General features: G+C 40.2%; 1 protein-coding gene across 2 annotated transcripts; it reads left to right on the top strand.

Annotated features, from left to right (window-relative positions):
* Window positions 1-614: 614 nt before the first annotated feature.
* LOC122540638 (transgelin-like) lies at window positions 615-17,679 on the top strand. Of its 2 annotated transcripts, XM_043676627.1 has the most exons (6): window positions 615-739; window positions 11,079-11,277; window positions 13,106-13,280; window positions 15,005-15,107; window positions 15,930-15,963; window positions 16,973-17,021. In XM_043676627.1, exons 2-6 carry the CDS (start codon window positions 11,098-11,100, stop codon window positions 16,988-16,990), a joined length of 510 nt encoding a protein of 169 aa, XP_043532562.1. In that variant the 5' UTR covers window positions 615-739; window positions 11,079-11,097; the 3' UTR covers window positions 16,991-17,021. The 2 variants fall into 2 exon arrangements, with proteins under 2 accessions (XP_043532562.1, XP_043532561.1); XM_043676626.1 differs by lacking the exon at window positions 15,930-15,963 and having other exon boundaries at window positions 16,973-17,679.
* Window positions 17,680-25,103: the final 7,424 nt, after the last annotated feature.

A 25,103-nucleotide genomic window follows, 5' to 3' on the forward strand; every position in this document is an offset into this window, starting at 1 on the left:
ATCCAGCCACTTTTTCCCATGTAGTAAAGATCAGCAGGCAAACTGAGTGCAGCAAGGATAACAAAATCATTGCAACACATCCAAACCATTGAAAACAAAGAAATTTAAAGTAAGGAACGCCCGGGTTCTGAATATAACTTTAGCGAAATGTCTAAAGGATAATACTTTGTCACCAAGCTTTTAACAAATTGAATAAGATGTTCAGACATTTGATGTGGCTAATTATTACAGAAGCTTGTCAAGACCAAGCCACATTGTTACTGGCCTCATGAATAAGTCTCTCTTTTGGAACACAGCTTTAACATCTTCTTTCAACAGTGCACTTTTTACTATCATCCGCGGTGCAATCTATCATCCGCTTATTCTTCAAAAAAGTAGCCAACCAGCATCTGTGGGCTTTTTGTTTTACAAATTCTGCACCAAAAGTATCTATACGTCTGCTGTCCATAAATGGACGCTCTGCTTAAAGGCTCTGCCTTTGAAATCACCAGAAGTTTGGAATGCGGGGAATGTGTCAATTTTCATGAACCTGCCTCTCGCTTATTGTGTTTCTCTGCGCCTTTTCCCAAATAAGGACGCTTCCCCAATACTGATTGTCCATTTCAGGCGTTGCTTCCTTTTTTCTTGACGAGCTGACGTCATGGTGATAAGGACAGCATTTTTAGTTGAGTTCCAGCCCGAAGCTCCACACTTTCTGGTTAGCAGTGAACCTAGCAACTTCTGTTCCTCCTGCGGAAAAGTAAGTCGTAACAGCTCTTGTCTTGCAACTGAAACTCGGGCTTGAATTTAATTTGGCACAGCTTGTGCAGGGATGGTTTCAGCAATATCAAACCGAAAAGTAAACTGAACAGGTTGGGCACCTATTCACGAGGGACAGACTTAACTTTTTAGTCTGTAAAGTCAAGAATCTAAAACGTTATTTCTCTCGCTGCCTGACCTGTTGAGTTTCTTTCACCCCAGCAATTTTTAAGTGTAACTTTTACAAAGTCAGCATCTGCAGTTTGCAGCTACTTTTTTTTAGAAAGGGAGGGGAAAGAAACTGGGCTAGTTTTTAATCCTCGGATGCTGCCTGAACTGCTGTGCTCTTCCAGCACCTAGTTTTAATCCAGTTGGACGACTGTGAATTTGTAGTCAGTAAAGGATTGAATTCTCTTTTGGCAATACAGTTTGGTTTGTGGTTTTAAAATTAATGAGTAAGTGTTGGGAGTGAAGATTTTAAATTGAGAACTCCAAGTAACTTATTTTAAAACAAAAGGAAATGTCAGGCTGAGGCTATCTACGGGTGCGGGTCCGTTGTGAACGGTAAATCGTGCTGTGTATTATTTGCTACGATCTGCAGTGTTAAGGTAGTTGCTGGAACTATTGATTTGTGGCTGAAGGCTTGGGTGTGGCTTCTTCCGAATCCCGCGAGGCTTTTGCGAGAAATGAAAAATGATTAAATTTGAGCCGCAGACTTTCTTATTCGAAAGGAATTTTTAAAAAAAAGTCAATTCTCGCAAAATTAATCATTTTATAGCCCTCGTTTTGGACTTCTGTGATGTTAACGATTATTTGAGAAACACGTCAGGAGGTGAAATTTCACTGCCAACTCTAGAAATTCTCAAAGTTTGGGGCAGATATCCAGAGAAATGCGCACGCTGGATGAAACGCCCCTCCATTCCAGATGTGGTTCAAGACTGACCTTTTTTTATTTTTGCCCCGACTGCTACCATCTCCCCAGGACAGGGACCACTGTTCCCTTTTTGACCGGAGCTCTCTGATCCGAAAACTCACTCCCCTTTTTAATGTCAGTGATTAACCAACCCCGGCCCCTCTGAATGGGCGGTTGTATCGTTACTACGGGCAGTTGCAAATGCAATGCACAAAGTTTAAAGACAGAGTAAGGCTGGCACACTTCCTTTCCTAAAGGACACCAGTGAATCAGATGGATTTTTACGACAGTTGATGACTTAGTGGTCTCAATCTTTGGTGCGCAGAAGACCATTCAGCCCATCGTGCCTGCGCCGATTCTATTACCCAAAGTCAATCCCCTGCACAAAGCTTAAACATTTAATGTGATGGCTAAGTATTTATTAAGTTGTAAATAATTCCGTGCATATCCTCTTGTGTCCCGAAGTTTTTACCCTTGTGATCTGGGATGGCTCTCTCCCTGCTCTCCAAGTCCCCACACTGGACAGCAAGTTCCTTTCCACTACTGCCCCCTGTAACCTTTCAGCGAGTCCGCTCGCTCTATCCCTCCCTAAATCTTTGGGTTCCTCTGTCCGCCTTTTAACAAGTTGTCACATCTCCCACTTTTCATCCGTTTGTATTTTTTTTATCATCATCCTTAGATGATTTTATGTTTTAAAGGTTAAATGCAAGTTGCTACAGATACAATAAACTGGCATCGATCCAGACATTTTGATTGACATTCCTTTTTTTAAAAAAAAACTATTTGTATATCTTAAAGTTGATGTTAACCGGTTCCTTAATACATCGAGACTTTGGGTGTATTACGCGTTTCACAGTGAGATTGTAAAACTCTGGGTCACTGCGTGAGGAGGTTTTAAACCACATCAAATGCTGCTTTAAAAAGCCTCATGCTGTGATTATCATGTCCGTACCATTTATAGTCCCCTACACCACCTCACTTTTGTAACTCAGCACTGAGTGGGCCAGGCAAAAGTGAGGACTGCAGATGCTGGGTGGGCCACTGAGCGGGCCAGCCTACTCGCCACAACTGTGGAATCTGACATTTTCTCTCCCCCTCTTTCTGGAGATAGATTGGAGTCACACCCTGTTCCTGTGGCAAGGTGCTGAGCAGAGCACAGCACAGATCCTGACTTCCATAGAAGAGGGGCAATTTCTCTCTTAATTTATATAATAGTCTGTGGGTGGCAATGATGAGGCCAGTATTACTTATCCATCCCTAAGTGGCTAGGCAATTTGTTGCTCCATTGCAGGAGGGAGTTGTTATAAAAGTCAATTGTGTCGCTGTGGGTATGCAGACCAGGTAAAGATGGCGGATTTCCTTCTCTAAAAGACATTAGTGACTTTTACAACAATTGATGGCTTCATGGCAGTATAATCATTGTATTGTTGCAGCCCATTGTGCCTGTGCTGATTCTATTACCTAAGGTCAATCTCCTGCCTTTCCTCTGGATCCTTGCTCACAATTTCTATTCAAATATTCATCCAACGTCACCCTGAATGCCTCAGCACCACCCTGCCCTCCCTGCCACCCTCCTTTATCTGCAACATCCACCCCCACTCTCCCAAAAGGTTGACTTCCTCACTACCTGATGCTACCTGGCTTGCTGTGTTCTTCCAGCCTCCTGCTTGGCCACCACATTTCATAACAGTGCATTTTATAAGCTTACTACTTGCTGAGTTTTTTTTTCTCTCAACTGCTCATTCCTTTTGAGCTGAAATATCTTATTCAGCCTGCTCACGATTTTGAAAACCTCGATCAGATCTCCACTTGGCCGCCTCCTTCTTCTCTCCAAGAAGTTATAAATTCTTCAATCTAGTTCCTGGAACTAGTCTTCTATTCCCAATTTCATTAATTGAATGTGAATTCTACAGTAGTTCAGTGATATTGCTTCTGCTGCACCAAATTCCCTGAATTATTACATGTACACACCTACTGTTCTAAATAGAGACTGGTTTCAGCAACATTCTGGAGAGGTTGGTGAGCACGCAAGAGAAGAACAAGGCGAGAACAATATTGTAACCTCATTCATGACCACACTTTTTTTGGTCAATTGTCCTTGCATCTCCTTATGTGGCTTGGTGTGTCAGTTTTGCCTGTGAAGTCTGGTAGGTCATGTTGCAACATTTAGTGCACTCTATGATCGAGCTGGTGCTGAGTAACTCAATGCTTTCATTAAAACTGAAGTAAGGTTGGTCTTTTGCATGGTCTAAATGGGCACAGTCATTAGAGATTGGATTTGGAAAGCTTTTGATTCTCCAATATTAAAGATTGGTACTCTGAATAGATTTACTGGTTGGTCAGTTTTGTTCTCTGCAGAGTTGATATGGGATTAACAGATTCCAGGACACTGGTAGCTGCAGAATTAAATGGCGGTCTATGCAGATCCCTATGTTAACAACCTTACTTTGTACTAGATTAATCAGCTGTATGAAGTATCAAGTAGGAAGCTTTGAGACACATCAAGGCCAATAAAGCAAGCCATATTATAAACTATAATCAAAACAAGGTCAAAAACTTTGAAAGCCATAATTTGCAATATTTTTCAAATGTTCTGAAACCAAAACATCCATGATTCAGGAAGTCTAGAGACTCTGATGCAGAAACAGTGGTGTCATCTAGATTTGACAGTCCTTGGTTCGAGCATTGAGAGACAACCACTTTCACAATGGATGCAGTCCACATGCTGCAACCAGTCTCCATTGTCTCTAGTCTGTGCTGCAGCAAATCAGTGGTGGATTGTAATCCAGTGACTATTGCTGGAAACTCTATGAACAGATGGAAGTGGGGGTTGGAAAATATCCATCTGACCTGCAACTCAGCCCTTTTATTTGCTACCCTAATTCTGCAAATACCTGCAAAATGGCAGTGAATTCCACAAGAACATGGAATGTGGTAGCCTGTAACTTTCACAACTAATGGCAACTTGCCATCTATCAATGCAAACAACTTCTTTGATTCAAAGCTGTGACATTTCTCCTTTTAAAGGATCGCAGTAAATCAAAACCCATGGCACGTCTGTGCCAGAGGCATTCAGCATCCACGGTAGCCTTTTTGCCTCCACTCTCATGACTTCTAGGATACATAAATAGATCTGAGTCCAATCTCTTCCATCATTTTTAAAACCTCCAGGATTGAGCTCTGTTATGATTTGCCTCTGCAGTTGAATTAATTGCAACTCCAAGTTCAAAATCAGGGAAAATGGTTGTGATGTTAGTGTGCATGAAATAGTACCCCAATTCTGTTTGCTTGGGTTTTGCTGTCTTACAATTGATAATCCTAGTTGAATCTTCAGGGCTGCTATTTTACTTACTGATCCATTAGACAAAATGATCTCTAAGAAGTGAATAGCTGAATTATTGTAGCAGGGTGTAGAATTTATAATTGTTTTTATGCTAACTATCACACACCCATTGAGAGGCAATCTTTTATGGTAAAGTGTGTCATCAGCCTATGTCCTTCTCTTAGCACAGAGATAGCAGGAGCACCCAATACTTGCTGGCTGTAAGCTGCTGTCATTACTTGATCTCTGTCAGCTCCAAAGCCTGGGGCAAGTGGTGGTACCTGTCAAAGGTGTATTTATTTCCAAGCTTCAAAATACTGCTGAATGAAACAGAAAAGATTCAGTTGTTCAGGCGGCATCTGTGATCAGAGAAAGATGTGATTTTCAGGTCAACTTCTAAGCATCAGAAATAAGTATGGAGAATGCTGGAGAAACTTAGCAGGTCTGGCAGAATCTGTGAAGAGAGAAACAATGCATGTTCTGAGTCCAGAATGATTTGAATTAGATCTGATTTCTTCAGTTGTCAGACCTGCTAAGTTTCTCCAGCATTCTGTGTTTTGTTTCAGATTTCCAGCATCTTCAGGATTTTGCAGAGCATCAAGACTTTCTTTTTAGATGATAGTGTATTGATGTTGTGCAACTTTTTGTTCCCTGCGTGTTCAGACCAGCAATTCAACATTGCTTTGTATCCCAACAAATGGATTGGAATGTGATTGTGTAAAGATATGGCTGACTTTGGCTAGCGTCTTAAAGGAGCTATTCTCATCTAAATGGCTGTTCTTTGCCTTTGGAATAGACAGGAGTATCTTATCTCTTCTGACCTTTAGCAGCAACCCTTTTCAAGAAAATGGCTGATAAACTTATGTACACAACTTAAAATAGGGCATGGGTATAAATAACTTCCATCTTAAAGTATTGCATCGAGGTTTTGCACTATTAGGTTAGATTCTCTACAGTATGGAAACAGGCCCTTCGGCCTAACAAGTCCACACCGACCCTTCAAAGGGTAATCCACTCAGACCCAATATCGTACTCTATACCCCTGACTAATGCACCTAATACTATGGGCAATTTAGCATTGCCAATTCACCTGGCCTGCACATCTTTGGATTGTGGGTAGAAACGAGCACCCAGAGGGGTCCCATGCAGACACGTGGAGAATGTGCAAACTCCACACAGACAGTCACCCGAGGGTGGGAATCGAACCTAGGTCCATGGTGCTGTGAGGCAGCAGTGTTAACCACTGTGCCGCCCAATATTATCAGCACACTGGTTCCTTGTATTTAGAAATCCAAAATCTTCCACTTGTGACTCTAACTACTGCAATAAGGTGCAATGATCATGATATTCAAAATCTTTTATATTCTATCATCTTCTCTAATTCAAACTTTCAATGCAAAATAGATTTTGTTCAAGCTATTGTGGGCTCTTTTGATTTGGAATTGTTCAGGAGGAGGAGTTTAGTGCTTGCACTCAGATTTCCAATTACTTGAATGAAATTTCGGTTTTCAGAAATGTGTATAAAAGGTTTTCAAATCACTAGCCCTCCCTGGCTTGGCAAGTGTTTTTTTTTGTTTCTTCATAATTTCAAATGTTTTTCTTTCTTGTTTAATTGTCAGGATCTTAACTGGGAGTTGTCAAATTGTGCACAGGATGTTGTGTCAACAAAAGGGGAACTAGGAGTTTAAATTAAGTCACCTGTTAGCAACATCTCATAGAGGAAAGAAATAGACTTTTTAAACCTCTCCCTTTTTTTATTGTATCCTAGATGCAGTGAGTTGATAGTGTGTTCATTGTTGTATGGACATTGCATTTTTAATTATGCCAAAGCAGCTCTGAAGCTGTTTGGAGATTGAAAGCCAGTTATTTTCTGTTGTGTTTTTTGACCTTTCCATTATTTGCATGTCCCAAAATAACTACTTATTTAGTTATCAATTTCCTGTGCTAAGATTCATTTGACCTTGTGCAATCATTTCCCTTGATGGCAATATCAGGACAAGTCAAGTTAGCAGAAAATAACAAAGACCCACCCTACCCTCCTAAACTCATTCAGTCTAACCCATTATTCACTTTGTTTTTAGCATCCAGTGGTTTTCAGTGAGGGGTAAGGAATGGCTTGTTTTAATTACAACATCTGGATGTTATTTTCTATCTATTTTTTGCTCTTTTCTAAGAAGATGATGTTCCTGAACATTTTGTTCAGATTTTTTTAAATTAGTTTGAGATTCCACAGTTCAAATTAACCATAACCTGTGAAACATTTCCATAAACTTTATCTAGAAAAATAATTATGACTTGTCTCCCCATCTTCCAGCCTGAAAAGCTCATTGATGTAACCTCCTGCCTCTTCTCTCTGCACTGCCGTTAACTACCAAACTCCTTTACTGTTTACTGCTAGCCAGAGCCGAGCAATGTTTCAGGTGTGAGATGGTTGGTCTGCAAAGTTTGATCATTGCCTATTGTGACATATTTGACTATTTGCAAATATCCAGTGAAACAAAAATTGAGTTTGCCTTCAGGGTGGTTTTAGCTGATGTCAATGTTTATAGAGTCATAGAGATGTACAGCACAGAAACAGACCCTTCGGTCCAACCTATCCATGCCGACCAGATATCCCAACCTATCTTTCCCCTCTCACCCTAAACCTATGCCCTCTAGTTCTGGACTCTCTGACCCCAGGGAAAATACTTTGCCTATTTAACCTATCCACGCCCCTCATAATTTTGTAAACCTCTGTAAGGTCACCCCTCAGCTTCCGACACTCCAGGGAATAAAGCCCCAGCCTGTTCAGCCTCTCCCCATAGGTCAAATCCTGCAACCTTGGTAACATTCTTGTAAATCTTTTCTGAATCCTTTCAAGTTTCACAACATCTTTCCGATAGGAAGGAAACTAGAATTACACGCAATATTCCAACATTGGCCTAACCAATGTCCTGTACAGCTGCAACATGACCTCCCTACTCCTGTACTCAATATTTTGACCAATAAAGGAAAGCATGCCAAACGCCTTCTTCACTATCCTAGCTACCTGCGACTCCACTTTCAAGGAGCTATGAACCTGCACTCCAAGGTCTCTTTGTTCAGCAACACTCCCTAGGACCTTACCATTAAGTGTATAAGGCCTGCTTTCCCAAAATGCAGTGCCTCGCATTTATCTGAATTAAACTCCATCTGCCACATTTTGGCCCATTGGCCCATCTGATCAAGATCCTGATATTTTAATAAACTGGATATTATGGTATCAAAGAATCCAACAGGTATTTACTATCATTATTAAGTATAGATATGCCATTTCCCAGGAACATAAGTGTCTGGGCTAATGTTAAGTTTTTTTTGGTTTGCAAAAGAGGAGCATACTTCAAGTAGAATGCCATGCTTTAAATAATCAGAGGTAAGATGGAGTATGAGATCTTTATGTTCATGCTGCGATACAGTGGCGATTTCAAGAAAACCTCTCTTTAAAGGCATACTAATGGCTAGACATAGCAAAACAATGTGGTTGTTCCGTTGAAAGAACTAATGGAGGATTACAAGTGCAACCGATCTTGACCAACACTTGAAGTATATGGATACGTGGTCCTATATTCTCATGTCGATAGCAGCATAAGGCAGTGTGATAGGAAAAAAAAAACAAGCTTCATGTTCACAGCTATTTTCTCATTCGCAAAAGTGTCATGAGGAAATTATTTCCAGTTGAACTTGGATTGCATATATCTCACTGTCGTACCCAACATTATTCTGATGTGGCAACTTGTTTGGAATGGTACTTGTCTTTTTGAAATTCAGTTCCTTGTAAGTAAGAATGCAAATCAAAGTGAGTCAAATGTTAATCATTTGTAAGTTAAACACCAGTAGCTAAGCAGTTATTATTTAAATTTCACCACAATTCGTGATGTCAATATTGTTACTTATGTACAGGATCTGTATAGTACAGCAAAGTCTCTTTTATAGGAAGAGTACTTGTCAGTGTGGGCCTACATCTTTAGAAACGAAGACAGGTAGAGATATGTCTGTAAAATAAAAGACACCTCTTATCTCATGAATCACATATTTTTTTGAGAAATGGGATTGTGTTTGTGATGTTGGGGTTGCATATTGAATTGCTATTTTCCTGTCTTACTATTTTTAATTTATCAAACTTTTGAGCTTCCATAGTTTCCGCTGTGCTCTTCCAGCTTATCCTGGTTTATCTAGGGTCACCACAATGCATGTTCATCACTGCTTCATCTTTACCTACCAGTCACCCATTCCTCTTTACACCAACTATACAAAGATCTCTTGCCGCTGCGTCCTTTCAGAGTCTTGGACCTTCTTGAAAGTCCCCTCTCCATCATTCACATTGTTACATCAGGAATGATGAAGGGCTTTTGCCTGAAATGTCGATTTTCCTGCTCCTCAGATGCTGCCAGACCGGCTGTGCTTTTCCAGCACCATTCTAATCTAGGCAATGTCTGTACAGCCACAAGCTGACATCCCAACTCCAATACTCCATGCACTGACCAATAAAGGCAAGTGTCCCAAATGCCTTTACCACCTTGTCTACCTCTGACTCCACTTTGAAGGAGTTATCTTTTTGTTTGGCAACGCTCCTCAGGATCTGCTATATATGTCGAAGAGTGTGGTGCTGGAAAAGAACAGTAGGTCAGGTAACGTCCTAGGAGCAGGAGAGTTGATTGTTCGGGCATATTCCCTTCAGGAATGTCTGGAACAACAAGAACATCCCTGATGAAGGGCTTCTGCCTGAAACGTTAACTCATCTGCTCCTCGGATGCTGCCTGACCGGCTGCACTTTTCCAGCGCCACACTTTTTTGTTTCGATTCTGATCTCCAGCATCTGCAATCCTTACTGTCTCTTGATGTATATGTTCTGGCCTGATTTGCTTAATCAAAATGCGACACTTCACAGTTACCTAAGTTAAACTCCATCTGCCCCCCAATTTCAGCCCATTGAGATGATGTACTGTGTTTAAATGTGCTGTATAAATGATGAGCAGGCTGAGGCACTGACCTGTCTATTCCTGCTAAGTTTTATATGTTCATAAATGTGTATTTGAATTGCTGTATATTATTCTTGGCTCTGGTTAAGTCTCCAGTGTGTCAGTAGTGGTTCAGTTAGTAGTACTCTCTTCTGTGGAGCACCAAGGTTCAAACCCCACTCCAAAGAACGCAGTAATTAAGACTGCCACTTCAGTGTAGCACTGAGGGAGCTCTGCTACTAGAGCTACTGTCTGTTGAATGAGACATTTTAAACCAAGTCCCATCTGTCTGATTAGTTGGTTGCAAAAATCTCTATTTCACAGAAGAGGGGAGTTATCCCTGATTTGTGGCCAGTATTTAAAGATGGTTATCTTTAGTCCTACCAGATCTTAAGATTGCCTTCTCATTACAGAGAGAGAGAGAGAGAGAGAGAGAGGGTCACCACACCTCAGGCAAGGGGGAAAGAGGTTGAGAAGGAGAATTCTCCATGGTAATCTCAGCCAGTGTGAGAATTGAACCCACGCTATCAATAGTGCTCTGCATTGCAAACCAGCCATCCTGCCAACTGAGGAGAAAGTGAGGACTGCAGATGGTGGAGATCAGAGCTGAAAATGTGTTGCTGGAAAAGCGCAGCAGGTCAGGCAGCATCCAAGGAACAGGAGAGCTGAAGAAGGGCTTATGCCTGAAACGTCGATTCTCCTGTTCCTTGGATGCTGCCTGACCTGCGCTTTTCCAGCAACACATTTTCAATCCTGCCAACTGAGCTAACTAAACCTCTCCAGTATTTATCCCTCAATTGATATCTCTCTCAAAATCAAAATAATATCATATTGCTACTTGTAAAAACTTGAGTCCCTATTGACAGTTTTAATGTCAAAGATGCAACAGTGCTACCTTAAGTATTGACCTGTAATGGCACTTTTTTTTTAATTGATGTGGGACTTCTGACTCAGGTCTCCTGGCTCCGAAGTAGGGGCAGTACCACTGTGGCACAAGATCCAACAACAATGGCTACATTTGGTGTTTAATTGCCTGTGAGCATTCCATTAGGAAAAGTTTTTTTTCATGTAAATTCAAGCCTTCCTAAAAATAGTCCCTAACTCTCTTCCTGCTCTACTTCATCCACAGGTATAATTTACTGATAAACATGGCCAATCAGGGACCTACTTTCGGACTTAGCAGGGACATTCGGAACAAGATTGAGAAGAAGTATGAACCTGAGCTGGAGGAGCGGCTAGTGGAGTGGATTATTGCTCAGTGTGGGGCGAGTGTGGGCCGACCTGAGCCAGGAAGAATGGGGTTCCAAGCTTGGCTTAAGGATGGCACAGTGAGTATCTAATGTTTCAAGGTTGTGTTAATTTGAAGCTAATCAAAGCCTTTGGCTTGGTTACATTTTCAATTAAAAATCTATTCGGTGATTTTTTTTTTGTTTGTTTACAATATTAACAGAGATTATTTAAATGAAAAGTTAAGCCCCTCATACATTGCACATCCACTTGAGCAATATGATTTTTTTTGCTTTCAATTTAGCTGTATCTCCATAGCTACGTGGAGCTTTGAGTGTAAATCCACATGTCGTCAGTATTAAGATAGTTAGATGAACTTTTAACACCATTGATCATGTGGGGAACTTTCTACATGTGGACAAAAGCTAATTAATCTATCCGGTGACTCCCAGCAGGCAGCTGTTGGATCTGTTAAGAGGCAAACCTGATGAGAAACAGAAAGCAGCCATTTTAAAATCTGTTTGAGCTCTGCTGTAGTCCCTGTTTTGATCCATTTACAAGATTAACCCAATTAATCTGAATGTGGAACACATTGGATTATCATCCAGCCCAAATAATCTCCCAAAAGGTGAGGAAAGTATATAATTGACAAATTACTACTGGTATATGCAGATCAAATCAGGCAAGTGGTAGGCACATTTTCATTATATGTTCTACAAGTTTTATATGCTGCAAAATTTGTTCTTTGAAAAGTTCCTACAGATGACTCAATTGGCTTTGGTCACTGTCCAGAAGGTTCCAAATACTCAGTCATTCATATGTTCAAGATCATGATTCAATAAATTATTTTTAGACAATTGAGGGAGTGGAGTTGAGGTAGAAGATTTTGGCCATGGCTTTATTAAGAAGCAACTTGCTCAAGTGGAATCATGGTTTTCTCCTGGTTCTTCAAGTGCTTCCCAAATTTTAACCCCAGTCTAACCATGTTTTCATGTCTCAGACTTTGGACGCTAGAATGAACGTTTGGGGAGAGAGAGAAGTTCTGGATTGGGTGGATGGACACAATGGAGTTTTGTGAAATCATACATTTAAGCTTACAGCACTGAAGGACATTCATCCCATTGTGCCTGTGCTGTCACTCTGCAAGAACTACCTAGTTAGTTCTCCCACTTCTCCTGCCTGTGAGCGTTTTGCTTTTTCAAGTATTTCCACTATTCCTTATTGTGAGCTTGCTTGGAATTTACACTGGGCTGAGTTCAAGATCTTTGGTACATCAGAGAAGGAAGAAACAAATTTATAGTTTCTCTTGTCAGTTGTCTTTAAATTTAAGATACGTTGATAGATTACAATTAGCTAGCAAAGTTCCTCCTTTCTCAACCACCAAAAAACCTAAACATCCACATTTTTTTTTTCCACTTTTTTGTTTTTATTTTGAAGCAATTTGGCCTCTGAGCCAGGCCCACCAAGACAAAACCACAGGTTTATAGGGGCTTTGGTGCTCATACTGAATACAATAAAGTAGCATTGATGTCTTGGATCTCTCAACCACACTGTGTGGGCTGCGTCACACCTTGTCTACAGATTACTATTTTTAATCCTGATCCCTGTATGAGTAACTAGAGTGCTCCACGCCATCAACAAGAATACATGAATGATCATCCTTTGCGGCTGGCATTGGAATTTTGGTTTGGTGTGTGCGCTTCATATTTCTTGCACGCATTCCAAATGAAATGTAGATATTTTAATCACCCTGATCAGAGATGTTATGTCATACCTCCTGGAGCAGCTGCGACTTGTGTCCAGGCCCCCTGAGTCAGAGGTAGGTACACTACCACAACACGCCAGTTTATTGGTGTCTGCTTAATCATGAACTGTAGCTGTGCTCTGAAACATCTATAGCAGTTATCACCTGAAGTATATCTTCCACAGGTACTGAGTCTCCTGATTAACAGCCTCTACTCAGAGGACCAGAAACCCATTAAGAAGATTCAGGACACGGACAAAGCTTTTAAACAAATGGAACAGGTGTCACAGTTTCTGAAGGCAGCTGAGAATTATGGAGTCAACAAAACTGACATCTTCCAGACTGTGGATCTATGGGAGTGTATGTATAGGCAGCAATAGTGCTTTTTGAACTCATGGCTTCTGTATTTAATGATGAACTTGGTGACAATCTGGGAGCATCTCTATAAATATTGAGTTGTTACTTTGTACTGGCTTTGGAAGTGGGAATCATTGTTTACAGTACGCTCTTGCATATTCATTAATTTTATCCCTTTTACCTTCTCCCTTTCATGTTAAACATTTTGTAAGTGATCCCAATCTGGTGAATGGCATACACTGTCTAGGCCCCAGATTACCATAGCAGCCAGTTTTCCCTTACTCACCCAATGAGGTGGAGGTGAAGGGAACTGCAAATAAGCAAAATAACATCAGCAAATGAGCACTCTTCACTTAATGAAATGAAGACAAGGCAAATCCAAAGAGCATGATCACATCTTGGCTCTTGTTTTTTTTCCTCCCACTGATCATTTTCAGGCTTAAAGTGCCATCACCCAGTAAGAGCCAATGGTGAGGTAAGGTAAGGGAAAGTTTTGAGAGCAGAGATTTGATTTTTAAAGAGTTGAGATCTGCAGGCTTTATTTTAAGAAAGGGAATCAGACTTTCAAGATCCATGTTCAGTTAGGCATACCCACTATTTTAGAGAATTCGAAATCTGTTGATGCTCAGCTCTTTGGAAGCCATTGCTGCCTCTGAGACCACGATTTTGCGTTTAAAGTTATCTCCTGACCTACTGGGGGTGGAACCCACCGTTTGGGAAGCCCATTAGCTTTCCAATGATAATTACACACATTTTTGAGGTAAATGTCAAACTTTACCTCCTTGAAAAATCTCTGCTTTGTGCGTTGAGTGATCCAGCCTGCTGCTTGTGCTGATGTTTAAGTTTTCTAATCTACCCAACTTTATTTCTCATGGTAAGAACTGTAGAAAGCGACAGTAACTTTGGAATGTAAAGGAATCATTTTCAATGCAGCTTTAAAATTCACAATGATTTGAACTGATTTTTGGCAGTAATTTAGTGCCTAGTCCACCAACTGAGTAACCAGATTTTACATCGCTAACTGGGTTAAATGAAACTATGTGAAAATATGATATGCAGTAGAATAAATAAGATTTTTTTTGAAAGATAAGGAATCATAGTGTCCCTGCATAGCCTGTTTCCATCAAGCTTTCGTAGACCTTCTGAAGAGCATCCTACCCAGACCCATACCACTACCCTACCCCTGTAACCCTACGTTTCCCATGGCTACTCCACCTAGCCTGCACATCCGTGGACACGATGTGGGCAATTTACCACAAACTATTCACCTAACCTGCACATCTTTGGATTGTGGGAGGAAAAAGGAGCACCCAGAGGAAACCCACGCAGGCACTGGGAGAATGTGCAAACTCCACACAGGCTGTCACCCAAGGGTGGAATTGAATCCAGGTCCCTGTTACTGTGAGGAAGCAGTGCTAACCACTGAGCCACCATGATAACATTATCCTTTTTCCAAAAGGTTTAACTTTCAATTGTTTCCATTGAAACACACTTATAGTGCTGGAAGCTGTCGCTGAATATTCAATATCTCTTTTGCTTTTTGAAATAACCACAAAGGATTGCAGAATCCAAATGTTCTGTTTTAAATTCAATAGCTGTTGGGTGCACTTCCAGGCCAGTGTGTGTTTAGTGTGGTGTCATGTATCAGTTCCATCCTGCTGGCTCAGTTTTGTATTGATGGAACATCGTCAGTGAACACATTAAAAGAACTTTCATTTGCCTTCCAGCGAAGGATATGGCTGCTGTTCAGAGAACCCTCATGGCTTTGGGAAGTATTGCCGTAACAAGGAATGATGGGCATTACCATGGTGATCTAAACTGGTTCCACAAGTGAGTAGGCGTGTCCCTATTATGGTCAACTACAATCAGGGGAAATGAACGGTTGAGGGAGCAAATATTTGACTAACAACTTCTCCAGTGAGGTGGAGGTGAGGGTACGTTCTCCCATTAATGTGGAAATTGAGGAGCTTGTGGAATTTGCAACCAAGTATATTCCTCTTGAATCATAACAAGAGTTTGCAAGAATAAGTTTTATTACCGATAATCTTGTTATGCATTAATCAAGATATTAGCAGCAGTTTTGAGCAGCACACTTTGATATCTTTTGATATGATTACTGGGTGAATTATTTCATTTAAACACTGAGTTCACAACCAAAAATAAAAGCATGCACTGTTAATTTGCACCACAAAGTTGGAAATTGGTTAAAGTTAAACTAAGGGGGGAAAGTGAGGACTGGAGATCAGAGCTGAAAATGTATTACTGGAAAAGTGCAGCAGGTCAGGCAGCATCCAAGGAACAGGAGAATCGACGTTTCGAGCATGAGCCCTTCAAAACTTCAGGCTCGTGCCCGAAACGTCGCTTCTCCTGCTCCTTGGATGCTGCCTGACCTGCTGCGCTTTTCCAGCAACACATTTTCAGCTCGAAAGTTAAACTAAAATATGTAATTGACATTTCTCAATCTTTTTGTAGCAACAGAAATTGAATCTGCATTTTCAAAGCAAATTTTCACGCCGTCTCTGGCCTTCCAATATCCCCCGCATCCCTGTTTTCAATTGTCTCAAACTAATTTGAAATCTTTTGACGTTTGTGAGAACACATTGTTTGCTTTTCAAATGGTTTATTGATCATGATCACTTTAATGTATTCCAGATCTTGTGACAAGATAACCAGCCAGCGTAAACTTGTAGGTTGACGTAAGATTAGTTTTATTGAGTAGATATGTTTACTTCTTTGCATTAGGAAATTAGCAGTAATTGTTACTTTATTATTTCTGTAACCTGCTGTAATGATTGGAATAAGGTTCGCCAGGTGGGTCTCAAAGAAATGAGTTCCCTGCTTGGGGCTGTTAACTTGGTCTAATCAAGGAACTCCTTCTATAATGTCTACCTCACTGACCGCATTCCAGTCATTGCACCTGCAACTGGGGGAAAAAAAATAGAGCTTCAGCATAACTATCCCAAGTGGTGAATTACATGAAAGTCATTGTACAGCCTTTGTACACAATATTCAGCCCTAATTAAACCGCACAGCCAGTATTAACCTGGTTTTCTCCTGCATTGTGTGTTTTACTCAGGTGTGCTGAGGCATATTCAATCTTGGGTTGTCCAAATCTTAAACCAATGTAAAAGTTTTTGTTTTTGCAATGTTTAAAAATGTTGAGACACCAAATCTCTGGGTGCTGGGTGAATCATTGAGTGATCTAGCTTAGGTTTTCTTGTTCAACTAGATTCCAGTTGGTGTGGGTCAGGCATGGGGCAAACCTTTTTTACAATGTGTAAAGGGTTTCCTTTTACTTCAGACCCTGTCTTCTGCCTGCTAACAGCAAGTACAAATTAAAACGAGTTGAATCCAGACTGCAGGATAGAGTTTGTTAGTAGTAGCTGTGACATGACTTTGCTTTGCACCTTTTTCTAGTAATTTTTCATTTGAACCTTTTGTTTTTTGGGATTTAGGTGAAGTTCTAATTAGAACTTTATTTTACAATCTGTAATCTGCATTAGCCTGAACAGTAGAGTGTCTTGGTGTCTTTTTTTTTGGATTGGATTTTAGTTTGCTTCATTTCAAAATTGTTCAGAGAGCAGTTCCATTAAATTGTGGAGATTTTTTTTGGAATTGTACTTTTTTTTTTTTTGCGGAGCCTCCTTGGGTATGTGTTTTATCAGCTATAACTCTCTGCTCTTTGTCCATTTCAGGAAAGCACAAGAAAATAAGCGAGAGTTCACAGAAGAGCAACTGGCCCAGGGAAAGAACATTATTGGCCTGCAGATGGGAAGCAATCAAGGAGCGTCACAGGCTGGGATGGTTAGCTATGGACAAGCCAGACAGATTATTAGCTAAATAACAATACTGATGGATCTTTCTCTTTTTTCTCTTTTTTTTCTCTCTAAAGCATGAATTTATCATTTTTGAAGTCAATGATCCAAACAGCTCATAACACTAAACCTTCCATGACCTAAATTGTGAGATATACATGAGTAGTGGTTATTTATTATCTGGCAGTTTTAAAATAAATGCATTTCTTACAACAGTTTTGTGTTTTTAGACCCCTTTTGGATATGGGCTGTAATTTGGAATTATTTGCAAGACAAAAAAAAAATCTACATACCCACTCTGGGTTGCCAAGGACTGCATGTCACATGGCTAACTTGTAATTACAACCATCTTTGAAATTGTGCAAGTGTAATAGTGCATGTTGGCAAAGCTTATTGTTCATATGGCTTAACCAGTCTGCTTTGTTTTTTTTTTGTCACTGTTGATCTGCTTAGTTACTAAAAATGTACGTTATGTATTTTTTAAAAAAAAAGAAACTACACCATGTTTGAAACCACTCATTACCATTTGAAAGGCATGTGAATAAGTGAGCAAAACATGAATTTCAATAAACTAATAAAGATTTAAATGTTTTCTGTGTAAATGGCCAAAGGAATTCAAAGCAAACTAGTGAAATGATTACATTGCCATTCCAATGACTTATTTTATTTTTAAAAAATTGTTTTTTGTTGTTAACTTTTGTGCTTGATAGTTACCTTCCCAAATTCACCCTCTTGCTCACCATGGACACTGTGGGGTGGTTGTTTACTTGCTGGTAAACTCTTTGATTTCCAAAAAATTATCCATGTTTACTATTAGAAGTGAAATATTTTAAAGATAACTTGCACAAGGAGTGGGGAAAGAAAGGTTAACTTGCAACATGCAACTCTGATGCTAAGCAACAACTGTATCTGTGTTGGGAGCAGTAAATGGCTGTAGAATTAGTGGGGCTAATTTTTAAAGCAGATTTCCTGATGGAAACGATCCATTTATGGTCAGAAGTGCAAGTTTCTAAAACAAATCTTGTATAAAATGTCCTTTTTGAAAATTACTCTATGTTGTACATTATTTTTGTTAAACAAATTCTGAATCTTTTAGCCCTAAATTTTGTACATTTGTCATTTGAAACCATAACAACTTAAATAAAAGTTTTGAGATGGAGAATTGATGACATCTTTATTAATCATCAGGTAGTGAATTTGACACTTTAAATATTGATGTGAGAGATTTGGTCATTCCAGTCTCGGCTGTTTAATGGGGTGACCAACGTAGTGATTGTGGCGAACGATGCATGGAATTACTGAATTGCTTGCCACCCATCCTAACTATTGCATTTTTCATTTAAGGAGAAAAAGTAACTTGCAATGAGGGAGCTATTGCACAATCTCCCACTGAGGTAATTCTTTGAAATAACTGCGGTACTTTCTACACATTTAATTTGGATAGGGCAAGATTCCACAAACAGCAACACATTGCCTGATAATGAATGTGTTCTCACTTGTTTCCTTGCACTTTTTCTGTGTAACAATGTGAAAATTTGAGGAATAAATGTTGGCCCACTTGGGAGGCTAAAAGCACCCCTTCTCTTCCGATGGAATGTTTTTCCATCCACGTGAGAATGAGTCTTAAGCCCACCTGTGACTCTGACCGAGACTAAAACCACTAACTGCAGAGTCAAGGTTCACATTGGAGGAAATGGTATTAAGGGGTGTGTGTATGACCGGTTTCGTTAGAACACTTTTCTCTCTTTTTTTTAATTCCACATGTAAAAGCTTTGTGCAGGTTTGTAAATTCTACAAGCTGTTGTCCATTAACCTCCTTCCTTCTGTGGCTCATAACTGATTTTGAATGAGTGCAAAACATTAGTTGATTGACTTTATAACACATGCCATCTGAAAAACCATACACATTTATACATTTGCTTTATCTCACCTGATAGTTCATGTATCTATTCCTGAATCCTTTTGGAAAAACATCAATATTCATGCAAACAACACTTGTATTTCTACTCATGTTATTCCCTCAATAATTTGAAAACTTTCTGTAACTTCCTTTTGAAGAACAGACTTAATTGACTCTTATCTTTCTAACTAAAGCAATTGGTTGTGGCATTAATTACCTTTTTTTGGGCAAAGTTACACTTTAGCAATGACTGATTAATTTCCTTGCACTTAACTGTCAGCTTCTCTTTTTTTAAGAAGCTATGATTATGTTTCAGTGACACTTTGAGAGCATCCTGTTTATTTTGGAAACTCTGCTGCAGAGTAAAAGGAAGTTTAATTTATTAGCCCTTCACTCCTCAGGATATCCACAGCAGTGGGAGGAAGATCAAAGTCACTAGTTAGAGCACGAAAGTCTTACTTGAATATCAACTGCTGCATTGTTGGTTGTGGGAGCTTTCAAGTTAGCCATTAAACACAGGCCTTGTCTGCTTTCTGAGGAGTATGTTACCATGGTATTTCAAAGAGTGCAGGAGTTCATCCTGGTCAATGTTATGTTCCAGCAACAGCATGAAAACAGATTATTATGTTATTTCATTGCTTTGCTTCAGTGTGGAAGTAGGCCATACCAATCCTCTGAAGAGCATCCCACCCAGACCCACTCCCTTACCCTACCCCTGTAACTCTGCGTTTCCCATGACTAATCCACCTAGCTTGCACATCCTTAGATACTATGAGCAATTTAGTGTAGCCAATCCACCTAATCTGCGCATACCAATCTGCTGAAGAGCATCCCACATAGACCCACCATGATCCTGCCTTTCCCATAATGAATCCATCTAATCTGCACATCTTTGGACTGTGGGAGGAAACCAGAGCACCAAGGGAATCCATGCAGACACGGAGCGAATGTGCAAATTCCACACTGACAGTCACCTGAGGGTTGAATATAAACCTAGGTTCCTGGTGCTGTGAGACAGCAGTGCTAACCACTGAGCCACCATTTTGCATTATTTGTAGGAGTTTCCTGTAATCTAAGATCTGGGTTTCCTAGTGCATGAATTGCAGAAGATTAGTATCAAAGTACCGCAAGTAATCAAAAAACCTAACAGATAGTGTTTGGAGATAGCAAGGACTGTGGATGCTGGAAGTCAGAGTTGATAAAATGTAGAGCCGGGGAGGCATAGCAGGTCAGGTGGTATTGGAGGAGCAGGAACATAGTGTTTCGGGTTTGGACCTTTCATCAGGAAATAAACCATGTTATGTTTTTTTTTGTGACTGGTATAGAATGTGAGAGTAGTGAGGTTATGTGCAGATATACAGGCCATTGCTGAGACCATATCTGGAGTATTGGCCACTAAAGGAAGGATGCTAATTCATTGGAAGCAGTCCAGAGAAAGTTTACTAGTCTCTCAGCTGGAATGAGCTGACTGCCTTATGAGGAAATTCTAGGCAGGCTGGACCCAGTTTCACTTGGAGCTTCGAAGAGCCAGAGATGACTTAATTGAACATATAAGATCCTGAAGGCATTTAACCAGGTGGATGTGGAAAGGATGGTTCCTTATGTGGGAGATTCTAGAATTAGGGATTGTAGGCTTGAAATAAAGGGTTGTCTATTTAAGACAGATCAGGAATCATGCTTTGTCTGAGTATTGAGACTGGTGTAAATTGCTTTCTTGGAGAGTCTTAATTCACCTCTGAAAAACCAGAAGGAGTGTATGTTCCCCTTGGTTGTGCTCAGAATGAATGAGATTGATATTACAGTCTGAAATCTTTAGTGTTGCAAGTGACGAGGTTTGTTACCCATAGTTCGTGAGTGTGTTGATCTGTGCATATTGGATGTTAAAAGATCCATCTGTTTCTACAATGTAAAGTGTCTCATGTCCATCCCAAGGACTCATATCAGCATTTGAGATGGATAATGCTGTCAGACTCGTTGTAAGCAGTTTGAATATCTTGTGTGTACTGTACCATATGGTTCAAGCCCCTGAGAGGACATTTTAGTCCAATGTCCTCTTAGCTTGTAAATGTCCCTAAATGCTGAACATTGTATTGGTGAGTGATATAAACTACACCTCATGCAAGTTTGGATGTTCCACTAATGTGCCCATGGCTGCAACATCACCATCATTGGCAATTACCAATCTTGTGCATTTTCCTCACAATTGGGATAGAATGTCATGTGTGAATGTTGAATGATAGGGCTGGCTTAAGAGGCTAAACTGTCAGCTGCTTGTTCTTTGTTGTGTGCTGCGGGGGAATTCCAAAAGGAGCTATTGGTTTCAATTCTGGATCTGGACAGATTTCTTGAAGTTTTACTCACATCAAGGAATGAATTTCAGCCCAGTGACTGTTCTGAAAATGAATCAAAGAATCACTGAAAAGTTAGGGCTGTGGTAAAATCTGAGGTTGTACGAAGAGAAAGGGTGAGTTAGTACTTATTACGAGCAGAGGCATGATGAGTTGGCTGGTTGCTAGAATGCCTAGCTGAGTGTTTACACAAGGATAATGCTGGTACAAGGCCAATGACAATGTTACTTTAAATCCTATTGGACTTCACACTGGTATGAGCTCATAAACTTAAGATATGGCTACAGGGCATCTACAGAGCACAAGAGTTTTCAATGTTAAAATAACTTATGTATGTATCAAACTTACCCTATATGAGGTTGAGCCTAGGGTTGTTCTCATTACTTCATCTGTATCAGAACTATAGAAACAATGATTCACATTTGGGAGAACACATTTGATTTCTGATCATTCAGATCATTCCTTGTTTTATCTGCTGTTTAGATGGTTCAGCTATGTGAAAGGCAGGGTCTTGGGGTAGGGGGTGGTGGATCTGTATGATATGCTCTTCAGAGGGTTGGTGTACACTCGATGAGCTGAATGGCCTGCTTCCACACTGTAAGGATTCAATGAACTCAGAAAGGCCACTAGCTATGTTATAAGAAGGCACCTTGCACCTTTCCTGAAGAAGGGCTCATGCCCGAAACGTCAATTCTCCTGCTCCTTGGATGCTGCCTGACCTGCTGCGCTTTTCCAGCAACACATTTTCAGCTCAACTTGCACCTTTGGACTGTGTGACTGATCTGTGGTGATTTTTGAATAAAGGAGACATATTAAGATGCTCATATATAAATGGGCAAGATTCAAGCAGGTGAAACATAAGTTACCAGAAATCTCTAATTAAAGCAACAATAATTAAGACAAGGTACTGACAATCAAAAAATAAGTTATTTGCTAAAGAGGAGGTACTGTTCACAAAGATAACGTGCATTTGAAGAGAAACTAATCTGATTAAACTGTGTGGTTAGGTCTGTTAAGCAAAAAAGAACATTAACTGGAATACAAAGCTTTCTTATCATCTGCACTTTCTATAACGCTTTCTGTAAATTTTTAAAACGTTTTTAAAGAAATTCCTATTCTTTCTGAGGGAAATGAAATGGTGAATGAACTAACATAGTGCAGAACCCATGCCATATGTACAGAGTTGAGGTGGTGATGTGAATCATCTATCTCAAGTGGCAGGTACACCTGATCTTGACAATATGACGATTGGTGGAGTTGCCGATACTGAGGAGGATTGTCAGAGGATACACAGCAGGATATAGATCAGTTGCAGGCATAGGCAGAAAAATGGCAGATGGAGTGTCATGCAGACACAGGTTCAAGGTGCGGGGGTGGGGGATGGAGTTTAAAATAGAAGTACGAAACAAGGTTTTGCACAAAGGATTAGTAAGTGCCTGGAATATGCTGCTAGAGGAGGTGGTGGAAGCAGACACAATAGCAGCATTCAAGAAGCTCCTGGACGAATACATCGATAGGAAGGGAATAGAGGGATATGGATCCTGTGAGTGAAGTCAGTTTTAGTATGGAAGGGCAAAATGTGTCAGTGCAGACTTGGAGGGCCACAGAGCCTGTTCATGTGTATATTGTTCTTTGTTATTTGTATTCCAGTTTAACATCAATCCACCACTAAGAGTAACCACTTCCAAACCTCCAGATCCACAAACTCAAAGAGGACAAATCAGCAACTAAAAAACAGAATCAAAATATTGTGGATGCTGGAAATCGGAAGTAAAATTGGAAACTTGGAACTACTCAGCAGGGCTGCGAGCATCTGAGGAGCGAGAAACAAAGTTATCATTTCTGGTCAATGGTCTTTCTTGAAATTCAAAATAGGTCTGAGATACCTGGGGCTTTGAAAAGGTAGATTGCTAGACTTGGGGGAATGGTGGTGGAGGGTCACAGTTTGTATGATTTTTGTAGAAAGGTTTCACTGAGCTCCCAGAGATCCTGGAAATTTGTGTCAGGATAAGCCATTGTTAAGGGATTTTTAAAGGCTAAATTAACCCATGTATTATGGCAAATGGGACTAGATTAAGTTGGGATATCTTGTTGGCATGGACAACTTGAATCAAAAGATCTGGTTCTGTGCTGTGTAACTCTATGACTCTAAATGAGATGAAAAATTAAAAGAAATATTCTATTCGGACTGTTGACTTTTCATTTCACATTGAATGATTGATCTCTTTCCTGCATTTTTGGTAAGTGGTGCAGATGTTCTTTACTGAGTGATAGGAATCAGAAATATTTTGGCGGGTTTGGAGTGTGTGGGGGGAGGGGAATCAGGAAAGGAAGAGTTGTTGTGACCCTGTCATTTTTTTCTTCATTAATTTCAAAGGGCCTCTCACTTCATGCTCAAATATTAACACAAAAGGATGCTTGGGGCATCTGTAATGACAAACAATATGAATGGGATCCCTTTATCCTTGCTATGACCCTTCATGCATACAAGCTCCAAACCTTCTATTTGACAGAACTTCATAGCTCACTGTCTACATTTGGTTAATTTATCAATTACCAAGGGATAATCTTCTGGTGGAGTCATACTTAGTATGAGGGAGATGGTTGCCATTGTTGGAGATCACAGCACCAGGATGTCTCTGCAGCATTTCCTCAGGGCAGTGTCCCAGACCCAACCATCTTTAGCTGCTTCATTAATGATGTTCCCTTCATCATAAAGTCAGAAATGGGGATGTTCACCAATGTTCAGAACTATTTGCAACTCCTCAGATACTGAAGCAGTCCATGCTCAAATAAAGCAAGTCCTGGACAATATCCAGTTTTGGGCTATCAAGTGGCAATTAACATTTGAGTCACACAAATATCAGACCATGGCAGTTCAGGCAGCATCCAAGGAGCAGCGAAATCGACATTTCGGGCAAAAGCCCTTCATCAGGAATAAAAAAAAATTCTTGGATGCTGCCTGAACTGCTGTGCTCTTCCAGCACCATTAATCCAGAATCTGGTTTCCAGCATCTGCAGTTATTGTTTTTACCAAATATCAGACCATGACTGTCTCCAACAAGAGATAAACTAACCATTGCCATTTGTCATTCAGAGGCATTACCATCCCTGAGACTCCCATTATTAACATCCTGGGGAATACCATTGACCAGAAACTGAACCATACTAGCCATATGAATAGTTAGAAAAACAGGTCAGAGGCTATGAATCCTGCATTGAGTAACTCAGCCTTGAACTCCCCAAAGCCTGCTGCCTGTAAAGCACAAGTCAGGAATGCATCCACTTGACTGGGTGAGTCAACTCCAACAATATTCCCGAAGCTTGACACCATAATTCACGACTTTCCAGCATTTCGCAGGATTTGCAAAAGAAAACACTGCGACATCAGAAATATGTCTGATAAATGGAAATAAGTCTTCATCAATTCTCTTTTCAGGTGCTGTCAGCATTTTGCATTTTTTGATGTTTCAGATTACTAGTTTTTGCAAGCTTCTTGCTCTATCAAACAATCATTGAGAGAAATTCGATTGGTAACGATCACTATTTGAATGAGCACATTGACAACACAACAGTTAACTGAATTGACTGAAACATTATCGTGATGGTATGCTAATGCTACATTTATAACTAGTTCCAGAATAAGTGGCTGTGTGATGAATCAGGCCTTCTGGTTCTCGATTCTGTGATTATATTCAAGGGTGGATTAAGAGGTTTGGAGTAATATTATAATAATAATGCAGATGCAGCATTTTATACTTGT

This window comes from Chiloscyllium plagiosum, chromosome 35 (assembly GCF_004010195.1).
Source record: "Chiloscyllium plagiosum isolate BGI_BamShark_2017 chromosome 35, ASM401019v2, whole genome shotgun sequence".
Taxonomy (NCBI): domain Eukaryota; kingdom Metazoa; phylum Chordata; class Chondrichthyes; order Orectolobiformes; family Hemiscylliidae; genus Chiloscyllium; species Chiloscyllium plagiosum.